We start from the raw sequence: 17971 nt of genomic DNA, 5'->3' as shown, positions 1-17971 counted from the left end.
TGGTGGATAAATATGATAATATTTTTCCCAGTGTGACCCCCTTCCCTACCACTTATGTAAAGGATGTTCTAAAATTAAAAATATAAAAACATGTTGTGTCGCTATCTACTTGATTCTTGGAAACAGCGATTGTAAACTGCGCCCTAGATACAAGTAAACACAAAATCACACATGTAAACTGCGTCGTAGTAAAATTTTTAACAGTTAATAGAATACAATTAAAAATCAAAAAACATATATAATTTTAAAAAGTTCAATATTAGGACAAATAATAACATTTCTTATTTATACTTTGTTCATGTAAGCCATATTATAATCAGAGGCGGCTCGTCAGAGGAGACTTTGAGACTGCGTCTCCCTTTAAAAATAAACTAGCTACTTGTAAATAATATAACTAATTAAAAATAATAATGTACAGAAATTAAAAATATTTTTTTTTGAATTGAAATTATATTATATCATTTTCATTGTTTACTATTATAAATTAAGTCACAAAATCGAAAACCTATTAATAGAGGTATCTCTGTAAAAATACTATTTTTTACTATTAATTACTCATTTTTGCGGGTCACATTACGGCTCATTATGACGGTCGCAGGAATCAGTGAAACTGAAGCCCACCAGTTGCAATCGCAACATTTAATGGCATGGCTGGTTGGTCGGAGGGAGCCGGGGAGAATTATCTGCGTATCATAGATGCTATTGGGTTCACGACAATAAGTGCCATGCTGCTGCTGTGTAGCCCGTGTTTAATTATTTTTTCTAGTTTTAGACGTTTTATTCACGATTTATTAATTATTTAATAATTAATATACGTATATTCGTCTAATATTTATCATTTTTTACATTTTTAAAAGCATTTCAGCATTTATTCATATTTTAAAATGCAAAAAAAAAAATATAATAAAATTTTTACTGACCAGTGGTTTTAATGCTTTAACATACGAACAAAAAAATGTTCATTGTTATATGGAATTTATGTAATATAGATTAAGTCTCCCCAGAATATTTATCCACGAGCCGCTACTGATTATAACATGGTTTAAATTTTGTTCAGTGATTCTATCACCTACCGTTTTTAGAAATATTGTGCAAGTTTTGACTGTACATCGCGACTTCACCTCACCTGAACTTAAAGGCCGATTTATTTTACGAAATTTAAATTTTGAAATTGTTTTCAAGCTCTTTTCGCGCTGTGATACGAATTTTTCGGCTATCGTGACTTCACTGATTCAAGTACTAGCACACCTATGCCGGATGTAGTGATAATCATCAGTTATCGTATACCGCAATAGTTATTCGATAACGTATTAGTATTTTTCACGGACTAAGATATAATGGACTGGTATCGAGTGCAATATCTGTGAGCCGAAAATGTTATGCGAGCGAGGAGTGCAGGGGGTTAAAAAAATCGAATGATTTTAGCGTTCTCTATATAATTTATATACTTTTATATACTAAAATAATAAAAAAAAAAATTTAGGCGGCGTTGGAATCATTGGAATTTTATTTTTCATAATATTTGATGCTCGGTCCCTCCTACTCCTCTAGCCGATTCGATACTAGTTCATTATATCTTAGTCCGTAGAATTTTTATAAATACTACGATTTTGAACAAAAATACATTTCGATCGAAAAAGTACACATCATAGATTTACTATAATGAGTTAAAAGTTTTGTATAATTTACAAACGGGGCGCAGCTTACATTATACCTTTTTAACAGGGATAACAATTTGGGCGCAGTTTACAAAAAAAAGGTCATTAGGACGCAGTTTACATATGCCCCTTGGAAATATTAGACGAAAATTAAAATTAATTGAGGATTCCTGAAATAGTATACAATTTAAAATAAATACTAAAATATATACTAGTATCTATGATTGTACCTTATTTATTTTGTGACATGATTGTTATTTTTATTAAGCTAATGCATAGCTTTTATTGTGAGGCTGTCGTGGTGACCGAAAAAATATGTTTCGTAACAAAAGTGTTACCGTAAGCTCGAAGATCCTCCTCTCTGTCTATCACGCGGTGAATCGAACTAGTTGTACCGTGCTATCTGCGGTTGTCGGCTATTGTTTCCAGATATATTTGCAGGTAACAGGTATAAATGTACTTATAATATATAATAAACGATATATATATTAATGATGAAATTAGCCATAAATTGGAGTAGTCGACTTGTTTACGAGTTAATCTATGAGTTAATTGAATGATTAATCTTAGTTCATGAGTTAATCTGTTTGACTCGAATTTTTGTTGACAATCTGTAATTCGGACTGTGCTAATTTTTTTTACGCGCGTGCCGCGTATACACTTGTATCATTCAATATATCTATGTATAATGCTTCAAGCTCAGTTTTCATGATTTTACAGTAGAGCCATAAATACGTTGTGTTATTACACAGTGTTTGATACATGCTGCGTTATCATTTTTATTATTGTTATTTACAGTCTTACCCGTTGTCTAAGCAAAATATATCTCAAATAAAATATTAACGTACGGTGTTTATCTACCATTATCGATAAAAAAAAATAAAATTAAAATATTTCTAACCATATCAACTTATTTATTTAATAAAAAAAAAATTTTTTCGGTCACCGCGCTCAGAAGATGTAACTTAAATTAATATCAAACATAAACAAATAGTTATAGTTACATTATACGTAACTACAAAATTGCTATATCGTACATTAGTCCCTGAGTGTCACTCAATTTTTTTAATGCAAATTAATCCACGCTTTAGTGATAAATAATAACAGAATTTACCACAATTTGAAATATAGGCTTTGTTAATTAAATTAACACTAAATGTTTATTTATTATTTACAAAACAAATTTTTCGGCACTTATGTTCAGTTATTATTTCTATTGTATTCTGTTATTTGAACAACATTTTGTTCTTTGTGAAGCGTTCTATGCTTTCTGGTTAGGTAAAAAAATTAAAAAAAAAACTTACATGATCATGTTTAGGTCTTTCAAGTGGATGCAACAACCACAAATACAACGAACAGTTAAAAGCTTCTAAAATAATGATTGCCATTTCCATGCACCTGAAATATAATAAGTGTTTATTAAAAAAAAATAGTAGTTATATTAAATAAAAAATAATTTATATACTAACTTATTTGTTGTAAATACATAATCCTTTATAATTTTGAACACAGTTATGTATGAAGGTACAATTGAAATCTAATAAAATAATAATATCAAATTATTTTAAGTTTTATCAATAATCACCAGTTTTAATTTTTTATAGTAGTTACACTTACACAACGATCATCTTCAAGCATATGTTTATCTATAATTAATATTTCTTGAGCGAACTTGGGCAACTTAACGTTGTAATCATCAAGTGTCAACATACCAAACCACGGATCATACTGAAAAATAGAATACATTATGGACCATTTATAATTTATAAACAATAGAATTGTGTTTTAAATAGTAATCAATGTATTATTAGATAACCTATTAATATAGGGATCATAGAGTAATAACTACAAATCTATTCTCAATATTTTAGTTAATAATTGAAATGTACTCAATTTAAATATATTTTCACATTTTTTAAAAATGAAATAATTTATTAACTTTACTATCATTTAAATATGAATCAACATTTCCAAACAATTTTTTTTTCTAAGCTATGAGAAGATTATCTTTTAATGTCGAACATTTTATGGCGCGGTACACAAATGAAACCGATAATTAGCGTGACAACGCACCACGTGGCTAGTCGACGATTCCTTCTCTTAACTGTACACTGCTTTTGATGCGCATGCAGTAACGAAGGGAATTGAAGCATGGGACATAATGGAAGCGAAACTGCGAAAGTCAAACAGCTGATCGATTTGTTTACTTTTTGCTGGAGGCTCAGCATGATGTTGGCAGAGAAGGCTCACAAAAAGAAACACAATATAACACGTTTTAATACGGATTTAAAATTACATAACAGTTACAACATCATGCCGAACCTCTGTCTGCCTATACGCCGAGCATACAGTAAAATGTCAAGGTCAACTACAATATTTATTAGTTAATAATAGGATTTTTATAGCTGTCGCTTCTATTATGGTGAGTAAGGAGTCATTCAAATTACCTATGTTTATGTTACAAAATTATCTTGCAATTTAAACTTAAAACTTTTTTTTAAACTAACGATCACTATAGGTGTCATACTTTATCCATAACTAACAATTGTTATCGACGTACACGTATTATATGCAGTCGTAATAATCGCTATGATTATTTTATTGGTCTACATGAGTATAATAATAAAACATTCCAGGCTGTTTGGATTACCGCTTCTTTCGGATTAGCCTATATTTGGATTAACGCGACGCTACTGAATTTAAACAAAGTGTGTTAATTCGAGTGAAGCGTCGACATATAAACTGTATATTCTAATAAATATACAATTAATATATAATTGTATTTTATACATATGTTTCTATATTTCTATAAGTATTTTATATTGTTGAAGTATATATTTTATAACTATTATATATACATGAAAAAAACCTGTCCAGAAAACGTTATTTAATGTTCCACATCTGTCAGGTATCCCGTGACGCACGTGTTTTCTTTTTAGTAGTTTATTCATGATATATCATTTTATCATTTAGTACAAACTTAATTCCGCATTTAATAAAATATAATAACCATAAAAAAATCTAATTTTTTTTTAAAATATTTAAACATAACTAATTTATCTAATAAATCGTTTATGATGTATGGTTTGATTAAATTGTTATTTGTGCCTAATTTATGACGTCATTCAATATCGCATTGTTTGCTATATAATACTAAGATAGTACACCAAACAAACTTGTATTTTAATACTATAGTCGACGACATGAAAACTGGCGGCTGACCGTCGCGATCCAAGCGGATTATTTACCGTATTGGTTATCAAAATACAGTTATTCGTACTGCGCCGCTGCCGTTCCGGAACGCAATAATATAATGAGAACCACTGTCTACACGGTGGGTGTGGTTAAGGGTACGACAGCGGCCACCCGCCAGTTTTCGTGCCGCCGACTATAATCACACACCTACAACCTGTGCTGCAACTACGGTGTAGGTGTGATGGTACACACAGGTACCCAAGTTTTAAAGGCCCCTCAGTGTTTTAAATTGTATACTTTTATAGCTCACTTTAAAGCGGTGGCGTGTGTAAGGGGGCGATGACCCCTAGACTCAGACTTGCAGTGAAATTAATAAATTGTATACATATAACTTTATATAAGATACTATATTAGTATATCATAAGACATTAACGTACCTATGTTGTTTTTGAGGTATACAATTTATTTTACGTTACTGACTGATACCCTGGTGGCATGTCCATGTTTGAAATGGTCGAACTATAAAGGCATAGGACAATAGGAGTATAGGACTCGACAAAATTTGACGTAGCTGTGTATCCGTATTTATGTTTACATAGTACGTAGAGGGTACGTTCTATTTTTAGAAATTGAATTCCATTTATTGTTATATTTACATTGTTAAAAAATGTCATAATTTATCATGGGTTAATTTAGTAACGGCCAAACATATGTGCGGTTGGTGACTTCGCCTACCTTGATGTGATATTACACAGGATAGTTTTCACACACCAACAACTGTTGGCGGTTATTTGAAAACAAAAATCTTTATGAACGGTTTTAACGCTTTTTTTAAATTTACAAAGGTAGTAATCATTAATATGGTGTCTAAATTAAATATTAAACATAAATTATTAAAAAACTAAGTTTTTTACTGTTTTTTACTGACGAAACCTCAGAAATGCAAGGTTGAAGTGTTTTCTTTATGTCTCCGATATGTAGACGATGAATTAAATTAAGTTAGGAAAGAATTTTTAAAATTTTTACCTGTAACTGATGTATCTGGAAAAGGTTTAGCTAATATAATAGAAAGAGAACTCCTGTTATTTGGGGTTGATTTGAAGAACTTAACGAATTTTTCTCAATACTAGGTTAAAATGTTATGAGGAATTAACAAGAATACGATAGATTGTGAGGCGTTCATGATGATTCATCGTAAATACTAAAAAAATTGTTAATATTTGTATTAAAAAGAAAATTATTTTAACATAATATTTAGATGATAAATCAGTTAATTGTTTCCATGTGGATTCCTCAAAACATTTAAGTCTATCTCGTGTTCAAAAATGCTTAATTTATTATATAATGTCATAATAAATATGTATTTATAAATTAAAATGCTTCCATTCGTATTATTTAGGGCATAATTAAAACCATCCAGCTCCCTAAAAAATTTCTTGTTGTAGCTATGTACATAATAAATTGGCCCATAGAAAAAATAATTCCTATATACGCCACTGCTTTAAAGTATTTATTGTCAATTTGCTGTATCCTTATTAATAGGATAAAATAAAATTATTATCATTAATAATAGTTGACAATAATTGATAGCTGACATTTTTCTTAGAAGCAGAAGTATTGAAATGTAAAAATGTATTATCATGATTATATATTTTTAATCACAAACAGCTGGTATTTTCAATATTATAGTTACTGTTAGATATGATGTTAACTGTTTAATTTAAAGGACCCATCTAAAGAAGATACAATAGCTTACCAGATTTATTTATATTATTGGGTCATTAGAAGATAATAAAATCATATAGTAAGATTTACATAACCCACCTGTACTTCCACCGAAAACAAAGTGACTTATTTATACTAGTCAAAATGATCCAAAACTAACTTTTGATAATAATACCTTAGCAACAATAATAAGCCACAAAAAACGAAAAATAATTAAATTCTACCATAATATCCCTAATAATTACATTAATAATATCAATTCGTTGTTCGTTTTTAAGCAATCTATGATTGCGTGGAAATATTTATTTTAAATAGCTGCAAAATAATAGTAATGCGCCAAGAGAAGGAGGATAATACAAATCAACATAGGTCGCAATACAGATCGACGAAAATGGGTCACGACGACAGTAGCGTTTCGTTCATCACAGTGGATGGGCCTTCAGGGCGGCGGCCAACGACACCCGGTAATACCAACGTCCGGAAATGGCTGGCAGGCCTACTGGTACAGTCAGTGCGCAACGGCGAACAATTGTTGGAAGACGGTCACCTGGCTAAGGCGGCGGTTATGTTTGCGAATGCCACGCTGCTCAGCGACCGATCAAAAACGTTCGCGGACGCAGTCCAACGAGTGTACCCCCGTTATTTTTACCGGCTATACGAACACCGCATGGTCATCATGGGCTATGGACACCTGTTTCCGGAGTCTGCGACAAACACAAGTACCCAAGCGATTGGCGCAGTAATACGCAGACGGTCACCAGTCGGCGGTCTCTTCGGTGTTCGTACAACCGGTCCTGCTCTCCGACCGCCATCACTACCAGCGTTATGACTATGAGCCATACTAACCAATAGTTCTACCATCGCGCAGAAAACAATAATTTTACAGTAGAAAATACACAACCATTTAAAATTAAAGTTTTCATAAAACATTAATCAACACATAGTTTTAAAAAAAAGCCGAAAATTTAAATATAAATATTAAATAAATTTTACCTGTTATATTATTATTACGTAGATGCTATCACGAGAAAAATACAATTAATATTCAAACAATAGTATTCCCAGATAGAAATTATTATTTATATATTTGATTATACACTGTGATTAATGATTACACTGTTTTTGTTAATAAGATTGTAAGATATTATAACACCATGATGTATATGATTGGTCAGTAAAATTATTTTTAAGACTAAAAGCTAGTGAAATCTATTCGCAACAAATAATTTTAAGAGCTTCAATCACAATTTCATTTTAGGAATTTAAAAGAAATATCTAACATAGGCCTGATTAATTTATCGTAGTTGAAAAAACTCTAAAACAAGACAAATGTTTAATTATACTAAGATACAATACATAAACAAATATATGAACGCAACCTCTAAAACCAGATTTTTAACCTATTCAAAATAATAACAATATTGGGTGGTCAACTTCTTGGTGGAGGAAAAGTCAGTAGACGTCGTCTGACCGTCGCCAACGAAAAATCGTAGCTGTCACATACTGATCTCATTTATAAGACTAATAGAGAATATGTTAACAAATTAGATCGTCCCAATAACAAATTTTGTACAAGTACGTTATTCCGCCGATTATAATAACAAGCAAAATATAACAGTCATAAAATAAAAAAATACAAAGTAATGTGTAATAAATTATACTCTTCTAAAAAAATACTTTAAAACTTAATGAATTATTAAAAAAAAAAAATGAATTATACCAAATAATTATTATGTAACTATAGTCTATTCAAAATAAGAAATACACTCGGCGGCGACCAGTTTACGTCGGGCGGTGGTTAGACAACACCTGCGGGTACCCGTTTGTCCTAACCAATGCTGTGTTGTTAAGTCACGCCCATGCGCAATAGTCGGCAGCCTACTTTTTTATTTTGAATAAACAATCTATGTTAATATAAATCAGATCTTCAAGATCAATTAGCCTTAAAAGAAGTAGCAAGAGATGTGTATCAAAATAATTATGATTCTTGTTTCTGATAATTAAATTCTGTTTTATGGTTTCAATACAATAAACATACTTATTTCATTACTTCAAAAACTAGTTTTGCATAATAATTTCAGTTAATCTCAATTCTTTAAATATATTTAATATGAAAATTTAGCATTTTTTTCCACTACAAAATATGTCTATACACAAAACAAAACCATTATAAAATCAAAGCACAATCGCTTTTCTCAAAATCATAAAAATACCTATTGTATATAATTATATTAATTCTTTAAAAACTATAAACTATTTAAATTTAAACTCACTTCATTACTCTTCTTGCCATTCTTCAATCGTTTTGTAGCATCATTTTTCTTATCTTTGTTAATAAGTGGTTTACTCATTTGCGATATTGCTTCATTAGCTTTTACCTTCGCAGCTCTCGAATCTAAATAAGTGCATAAAAGAATGGTATTGAGACAGCTAGTAATTTGAATTTTAATTATAAATTACAAAATGCATAAAGATATTAATTAGTGAAATTGAAATTATAAAATTTTCCTCAAACATATAATGCAATTAGAAATTAGTGATGCAATGGTAAACATTTATAATATAACTCACATAAGACTCCATTTAAATTTCAATAATGATTATTTTTTGTTTAATACTTTATGAAATAAAATTACAATAATTAAAAAAAAAAAGTTCTTTAGTTCACGTTCACATAAAGGAAATCAAATGGAGCTTTAACAAAAGTATAATAAAAAACAAATAAAATGATTAAATTTCAGAACTTAGTAGCCAATCACATTTTATTATTATATCAAAGTTGTATATTACCTAAAGTTGAGGACAAAAAAAAAAAATTGAATAACCATGAATTATATAATAAAATAATAATAATAATATAATAAAACATGAGAAATCTATGACTAAATCGTAGTCTAATACTTAACTTTAAGATGTTATTGAACAGTATATTGTAGGAAACTTACATAATTTTTCATATCCAAATGCCTCAAAAATACTACGGTCTACATCATCAAAAGATTCCAGATTGTTTTTAGAAATTTTTCTGTTTTTGACATATTGATCATCGTCTGTAAACAAATGGAACATATATTAATAAATATAATAAAAATAATATTAGAATAAAATAACCATCTGAAGTATGTGCATCATCGTTAGATCCTATTTGATGATTTGACAAAGGTATTGAATTTGATGAACTGGCACTTCCGCAAGACCAATTCCCATTGGATGTACGATAAATATTTGATTTAGAAACTGAAATGTAGTAAGAACAATATTCAAAAAATATATACATTTTCATCAACCTAAAAACTATCTTACTATATAAATACAATAAATTGCAATGTCAGCATTTTTTAGTGGCTAAGTAACTATTTATTTTAATAACAAAGATAATAATAGAATAATATAGAAGAATTATTTACTTGATATTTTATTAATTTAATATTAATTGAACATTACAGTTGTCCCAGTAGAAAATATAATTGAAAATAAAACATTAATTTTAATAATTATTAATTAATAAAACATTGATGTTTCACATTATACTTTGTTAATCACCTACTGTATACATAAATTAATAATCACAACAACAACAATAAATTAACACAACTTAACCAACAAATATTAAAATAATAAGTAAGAAGTCATTGTTCTAATGGTATAATTTGAACACACAATTAATGGCCTACTCAACTCAATTCATTTTCCATGTTATAAACTACATTAAACATAGTAATATTAATCACAATGTATGTATAAGCAATAAACTATTTTATTTATGTCTTCAAAAACATATATTTATAAACAGTATTAATTTGATTTATATAAATAAATGTAAAACAAATAACAATTAAAATTAGAACTCACTTGGTTGATAGCTATTAATCACTTTATCGTCTTTGTCAGGGAGAATATCTACAACATGTGATTTCTTATCTTTTACTTCTTTGACACAATTACCTCCTAAAACCATTAAAGATGAATAAAGGTGAAACAATTTTAGAATGTACAAATTTAACCCTACCATTAGTAACTTTATTTTTATAGTTATTAATTTTCTTCTTATTAATTAATACAGTTGTTTGTATAGTTGAAGTAGTAGTATCAGAAAAGTTACTATTATTCAAAGTAAGACTATTGGAAGTTAAATCTGAAACAAAAAATAATCTTTTAAAACAATAATAATTTGAATTTTGTTTTGTATATATTGTATATTTAAGTTAATATTTAATAAATATCTGTATAATAAATCTATCACTATTATGATTTAACAATTATGTTTTAAAACATAATTTGAATTAAATTATAACTATGCATTATACAAAAATGACATCGAGAAATAAAAACCTTTACCAATCCAAAATAAAATAATAATAATAATAAATATGATAAAAACTTAACAATATTAGTTTTTTAATTTAATTTTATTAAATTGCAAAATTACATAGTAAATTATAATTCTAAATGAACAATACATTTAAATACAACATATAAATAAAGTCAGTAAACTGCACAAATTTAAAATTGAATCATATAAATTAAAATTCACATTCAATTCAAAACAAGCTAATTAATACCAAATATTGAATATAATAAAACGCGGTCATTAATTTTAATAAATAATACAATTATTTCAAATTAAAATCACCTAGTCGAGAGCCACCAACTACATTATCTTCACTGTCACTATTTAAATCTACATCATTTGATTTTTTCTTTGTATATTTCTTAAACCCTTTTGATTTATGTTTTTGATCAACTGCTAGATCTATAGATGATTTAAATAATTAGTATACAAACAATATCATAGTTGAAATTAATAAATAATCTTTACCCTCAGTTGCTTCACGTTCTCTAACAAACTCATTTGACTCAGTTGTTGATGTCGAAGTCGATGTTTTTTCTCTTCTAACTTGACCTTCTCATGAAAAAAATATTATTAATTAGCATGAATTATAGTCTTGTCATCAAATAATCAACATTACCATAAGAAATATAATTTTTATGATCTTTGATTCTCTTTGTTTTAGTTGTCACATTTGTTGATGAACTGCAAGCTTCAGGTTGATTAGCAATGCCATCTGAAATAAAAATTATTACAAAATTAAATCGACAATATTTATAACTAATCAATTACATTCAAACTAATCAAAGTTAAACACAAGGTAAAATCCACACATATTTCAAATTAAGGTTAAAAAAGATAAAAATAAAAACTGAATTATTCACTTTGTATAATTAAATTAGAAAGAAAAAAATATTACACACCATCATGATAATCAGCTTTAACATTATTTTTATTGTTAAATTTTAATGACTCCTTAGATTTACTTTTTAGTAATCTTTCGTAAACTTTTGATTGTTTGAGGTAATTAATTGGCAAACCTATAAATTAAACCATACGTTAGTAATACAAAAATATTATCATCAATTAATAATTATTATAATTATTACACTCGGTTGATTTGAAATGTCCATCGTGTAATATCTTATTGGAGGACTCTGTTGTAGATGTTGAAGCTTTAGATCTCCGATAATCATCTGAAAATCATTATAATTAATTTTTATGGTATAATTTTCATCAGAAAATGCAGGTATTTAACTACTAGACCTATACAGTTATTGCTATAAAAAATGAGAATGTACGAACAATATCATGATCAGAGGCGACCTTAAAAATATATAATGGTGAATGGAAAGACATACAGATAAAATTATCGATTTGATTTTGAAATTCCCAAATTTTAAGCAGAAAAAATCTACTAAATGCCAATTACAAGTCTAATATTGCTACAAGTGGAGAATATGTCAGAAAACATATTAACAAACTTTTAAAATTCTTACCCTCAGTTAATTTTTTTTTTTTGTCATGATTAATTCTTTTTTTTGACTCTTTTGATTTTCGAGAATGATCTTCTCCTTAAAAAGCCATTATTAATTAGTATGTATGACATTTAATTAATTTATCAATATTACCATCAGAAACATCTTTTTTTAAATGTTTAGTTTTCTTTTTTTTAGATACATGAGATGAATTTGATGAACTGCAAGTTTCAGGGTGATAACTTTCATTGGAAATCTTATCTTCTGAAATAAAAGTAAATAGACAAAAATTAAATATACAATGTCTGTAATTACTGATTAACTATATTTTAAAATTAAAATTAGAAAAATACATAATTAATAAATTCACAAAATTTAAAATGTTATCAGCAGGACACAAACGTAATGCGTTAAAAAATAATAAAATATGTGCTTACATATGCACTAAAATAAATCTTCAATATGCAATATTAAGCAGTACAATATGCAGTTATTATTTATTTTTAAGACATGAATATATTATATACAAAAATAAACTAAAAAAATGTATAAATTATTTTTTAATAAAATTAAACTTATTCAAGTACAATTTTAGATTCTGTACAGAGTGATGAATGTATTGATTTTACAATAAGTTTTTTTTATTTTAATGTGTCATTCACGTTTTGGAGTAGTAATAGTGCTTTAATATTTTTACTTTAGCCCATCTTTGAAAAGGAAAATGCATCTAGTTAGTATTTTGGGGGGTTAAAAGTAGAAAATTTCTGGTATACTCCGTACCACGAAAGAATGCATGCGGCGGCCGACCGAAACTCGTTTTTTGCGCACGAGCATCCCCACCACTAAATAATCTCAAGTTGAAATAAGTCGTTCACTATCGGAACTAGTCGGTTACATTGCCGTATGTGTTCTCTCGTGGTATGATAGGAGAAATTTGGCCTCGAAACGACGGATCGCGATCATTTCGATGCGCGAGCCGTAAGCGTTCTCTCGTGGTACAACAGTTTACAAAAGCGTCAGGAGAAACCCTGGAAAAGTAATGGAAAATGGCAATTTTTACGCATAGCCAATTTTCGACAAAATCGATATTTTTTTTTAGCTGTAACTCAAAAACGAATCATTGTAAATACTTGAAATGTTCACTAATGTTTATATTAACGTTATTTTAATTACGATTAAATCTTCAAAATATTTTGACAAAATCGCGTAAAATAACAATATATCCTAAAACGATTTAAAATATTTATTGTTATTCAAAAAGTATAAGTCGTAGAAACTTGAAACTTTCACCAATAGTTGAGAAAAATAAATTACAATATAAAATATAGATAATAAAACAATAAATCTGAGATTGACAAATCATCTTCGAACAGAATCGAATTTCGTATTCAATGATACCTGTCATTTCATTCAAATTTATCACATTCATTATAATGACCAACTCTCCACCTCTACTAAACAGCAGAGTGATACCCAATTGCCCGCTCTATTTTTATTTTTGGTTTGTAGATCATGAAGAAACATTTTTCAGTTATTCATAGTCCTACAACCATTGTCGATACACAGTTTTAAAATATAGCTACAAAACGTCATCGCATCATCTATATTTTGAATTATACTATACCGATAATTAATTTCAATTTATCGACCCAGTAAAAAGTTTATTTTTATCAAAAACTGTGTACACGACAAACAAGATTTTACTATATAAAAATAAACCTTTTAACTGGGCTGATAAATTGCTATCAAATACTAAATTCAAAATATAGAAAATGCAACAATGTGTAACGGTCTTTATTATTATTTTAAATTTCTTTAAATCAATGATTTACTACTATAATATACATTAATATGCTTAAAATCTTTAAATATAGAAAAACCTTTTAAATTAGGCCAAATATGCAAAAATATGCAGCATCAATTTTTGTACTTAAATTGTATGCACTATGATACTAATTTGTATCGAATCAGATTTTTGCAGCTTCCTAAGAAATATGCAAATGCATAAATTTCCAAGACTTGTTTATCGGCAAAATAAGATTAACATAAAATTAAGAATCACAATAATAAAAACATAATTAAGGTTTTTAATTTAATTTCATTAAATTGGGAAGAAAAATGTTACTTACTTAGTTTATGATCAGTTTTTAAGTTATCTTTATTAAATGCATCTTTTGTTTTACTGCTAAGAAGTTTTTTGTAAGCTTTTGATTTTTTTAAATAATTATCTGGTAAATCTATAAATTATACATCATATACTAGTACTATAAAAAAAGTAATATTATCATCACTGCCAATAAATGATACATACCTTTAGTTAATTTATTGCATTCACCATGTTTCTTATTGCTAGATTCTTTTGTTGTTGTTTTTTTTGATTTCCAAGAATAATCTCCTAAAATTACTATAAATTAGTTTATATAATATGTAAATAAAAAAAAAAATTCTACCATCAAAAATTCCACTTTCACAATAATTAGTTTTCTTTTTTTTATTTGTCACGATCGTTGATGATGTTGAACTACAAATTTCCGATTGATTGCTTTGATTTAATAAAAAACAATCATTAGATCTATCATCTGAAATATTAAAAAATCATTAATATGGAATAATTAAATTTTAAGGTGATACTAAAAATATAATTTCTAAAGAAAGCTATTTTAAAAAATTAATATTAAAGATTATTATTGAAAATCTTCAAGACAAATAAGATTTATGAACAGTTTCAAAATATAAATTAACCCTAAAATATAAACTTAATAAAATTTTATTGTTCAATTTAATTTAATTAAAAATACATAAATATAATACTTACCTTCTTGGTCATCAGCTCCAGATTTATTTTTATCATTAAACTTTAATGAATCCTTTGATTTACCCTTGAGCAGTTTTTCATAAACTTTAGACTGTTTGAGGTAATTAACTGGTAAACCTATAAAATTATATTATAAATTAGTGATAAACAAAAAATTAATATCAATGATTACCTTCAGATAATTTTCCTGCTCTGTCATTAATAATCTTATTGTTAGACTTTGTTATTGAGGTTGATTTTTTTGAACTACGAGGGTTATCTTCTCCTAAAAACATTATTAATTAATTCATAGAACATCATAATAATCAATCAATTAACACTACCATCAGTAATTTCACTTTTGTTTTCTTTAAATTTCTTCTTTTTATTTGCCACTTTTATACTCGATGATGAGCTTATAATACTACAAGCTTCAGATTGATTATTTTTATTCATAATAAAACTGTCATTAGAAGTAACATCTGGATTAAAAAAAATTAACAAATTATAAAAACAACAATTATACTTGAATATTAATTATTAATATAGTACATATTGTATAATTATTAAACTAAATATGTTTAAAATAGTATTTAAAAATTTAAATTATCGCAGATTTTATAATAAATGTAGAAAACATTTAATTTCAATAAAATGCAGTTTTAGTTTAATCTTAACTAAAGTTAACTTTCAAAGGTAACTTACCTTGATCATAGTCAATTGCAAAATTATATTTAGCAGCAATAATTTTCATCTCTTTCGATTTAATTTTAGTATATTTTTCATAAGCATGTGATTTTTTCAAATCATTAACTTCTAAGACAATAGGTTTTAACACATCATAAATTAATGTAAAATATAACTTTATCATAAAAAAAAAAAAAAATTAATTATTACCCTTAGTTGCTTTGCTTTTGTTATATTTATTCTGAATATTTATAATGTCATCAATGCTTGTTGATGAACATGCTTTTAATCTTTGAACATGATCTTTGAAAATAATATATAGATTAGTATAAGTATAATAGTAAAATATATCTAAATAGTACCATCAATATTTTCACTTTTAAGATTTTTATGTCTATTTTTTTTTTTAGACACATATGTTGATGAAGATGAACTAGAAGAACACCCAGTTTCATAATCATCGATTTGGTTTAATGCAAAATTATCATTGGAAATAGGATCTAAAATAAAATACAATATCATATTAAATTAAATTATACATTGTATTTCTAAAATAAATATTTAATTAGAATTACATAAATGATTACTTAAATGAAACCAATAATTTTAAATTCAATGCAAAGAAAAAAAATCAAAGAAATTCAAATTCAAAAAATTAAAGCTCATTTATTGATTATATTAAATTAAAACTAAACAAACGGGACACCTTGTTGATTGTTGGTAGCAACCGTATAAGTATCATCAGAATCTATATGAATATCCTTGGTTTTGCTTTTTAATAATTTTTCAAAAAGTTTTGATTTTTTTAAGTAACTAACTGGTAGACCTATAAATTATATAATAAATAATTTATTATAAAAACCAGTATTATAGTCAATATTAATAGTCTTTACCCTCGATATCTTTTGACTCATCTGTGGATGTTACTGTTTTTACTTTTCGGACCTTATTATCTCCTATAAAATGTTAATTAATACATATGAAAAAAAAATATTTAGTTTATCAATATACAGTAATTTTTTGTTTTTAATAAGATCTTTAATTTTCTTATTTTTAATAAATGAATAGATTGAAACTGATAAGCATGAAAAACTACAAGTTTAATTATCATATTGGTAAAACTATCATTGGATTTAAGTCCTAGAACATAAAAAAATTTAATTTATCTAACAAATTAATGTAAAGATTACTATAGTCACTATCTCAATAATTATAAATAAATAATCATTACCCTTGTATTTTTTATAAATATCCTTATTTTTTGACTCGGTAGTTGATGAGGTTTCTATTTTCCAGACAAGATCTCCTACATAATATTATCAATTAATATAAAAACATATATAATGAAATAATAAATAGATTAACTCTACCTTCAATATCTTTATTTTTTTTATCTTTTATTTTCTTGATATTTATTACATTCTTTGTTGATATTGATAAACTTGAAGAACTTTCAGTATCAATATCATTACTTTTATTTAAAATAAAACTATCATTTGAAGTGAAATCTTAAACAAAATATAACCCAATTTTATAAATAATAATTCAAAGTTTGAAAATAACTTAAGTATACATTTAGAACTTAAGTTACTTTTAAAATACTGTAAAATAATAAGTACACAATTTGTTGTTGCATATTAAAAAAGTAATTAATCAAAATCACAACTAATTTGATTATCTATCAGACATTATATGTAAAAATACATTAAAATGTATATAGTTATAGAAATTTTCATCTCAATTGAATATTAATTAATTATTTATATAAATAATATCTAATGGTTAACACTATTATTAAAAATTCTCTGAAGAAAATAAACATAGAAATATTTTTTAAATTTTATAAATTTTATTAGATATTTATAACCAGGTCTAAAATTAAATACTTTGGAATCACAAATGCAGTGTTGGTTTTTAATAAACAAAGAGAGATGATACAAACATTAAAATCATAGCATAACATTTATCTTTGTGATGAATAGTATTTAAAATTAACAGACCTTCCTATACATCAGGGGTCCCCAATCAATATTTTTGAAGTGCTACATTAAGTATCTGAAAATTTTTTACGGGCTATCAAAATTCTAAGTATATATTTACATTA

At 26.6% G+C, this 17971-nt stretch overlaps 1 protein-coding gene across 11 annotated transcripts in view; it reads right to left on the bottom strand.

Annotated features, from left to right (window-relative positions):
* The window catches only part of LOC113551707 (serine-rich adhesin for platelets-like), a 54440-nt gene that overhangs the window by 1655 nt on the left and 34814 nt on the right, over nt 1–17971 (bottom strand). For 5 of the 11 annotated variants that reach the window (XM_026954114.1, XM_026954157.1, XM_026954121.1 and 2 more), the window contains 28 exons: nt 17238–17375; nt 17099–17173; nt 16761–16823; nt 16574–16693; nt 16230–16367; nt 16078–16170; nt 15886–15996; nt 15525–15662; nt 15374–15466; nt 15202–15318; nt 14837–14965; nt 14698–14790; nt 14516–14623; nt 12540–12650; nt 12408–12482; nt 12018–12104; nt 11832–11948; nt 11549–11644; nt 11398–11481; nt 11212–11331; nt 10588–10713; nt 10431–10526; nt 9690–9815; nt 9524–9628; nt 8852–8973; nt 3276–3386; nt 3128–3195; nt 2963–3056 (listed from right to left, as the gene is read on the bottom strand). In XM_026954114.1, coding sequence (XP_026809915.1) covers nt 2963–3056; nt 3128–3195; nt 3276–3386; nt 8852–8973; nt 9524–9628; nt 9690–9815; nt 10431–10526; nt 10588–10713; nt 11212–11331; nt 11398–11481; nt 11549–11644; nt 11832–11948; nt 12018–12104; nt 12408–12482; nt 12540–12650; nt 14516–14623; nt 14698–14790; nt 14837–14965; nt 15202–15318; nt 15374–15466; nt 15525–15662; nt 15886–15996; nt 16078–16170; nt 16230–16367; nt 16574–16693; nt 16761–16823; nt 17099–17173; nt 17238–17375 — 2954 coding nt within the window. The remainder of the gene's footprint in view (nt 1–2962; nt 3057–3127; nt 3196–3275; nt 3387–8851; nt 8974–9523; nt 9629–9689; nt 9816–10430; nt 10527–10587; nt 10714–11211; nt 11332–11397; nt 11482–11548; nt 11645–11831; nt 11949–12017; nt 12105–12407; nt 12483–12539; nt 12651–14515; nt 14624–14697; nt 14791–14836; nt 14966–15201; nt 15319–15373; nt 15467–15524; nt 15663–15885; nt 15997–16077; nt 16171–16229; nt 16368–16573; nt 16694–16760; nt 16824–17098; nt 17174–17237; nt 17376–17971) is intronic. The other 6 variants (XM_026954139.1, XM_026954130.1, XM_026954166.1 and 3 more) reach the window with 6 other exon arrangements.

This window comes from Rhopalosiphum maidis, chromosome 4 (genome assembly GCF_003676215.2).
Source record: "Rhopalosiphum maidis isolate BTI-1 chromosome 4, ASM367621v3, whole genome shotgun sequence".
Taxonomy (NCBI): domain Eukaryota; kingdom Metazoa; phylum Arthropoda; class Insecta; order Hemiptera; family Aphididae; genus Rhopalosiphum; species Rhopalosiphum maidis.
This window is presented reverse-complemented; position numbering and strand designations above follow the sequence as displayed.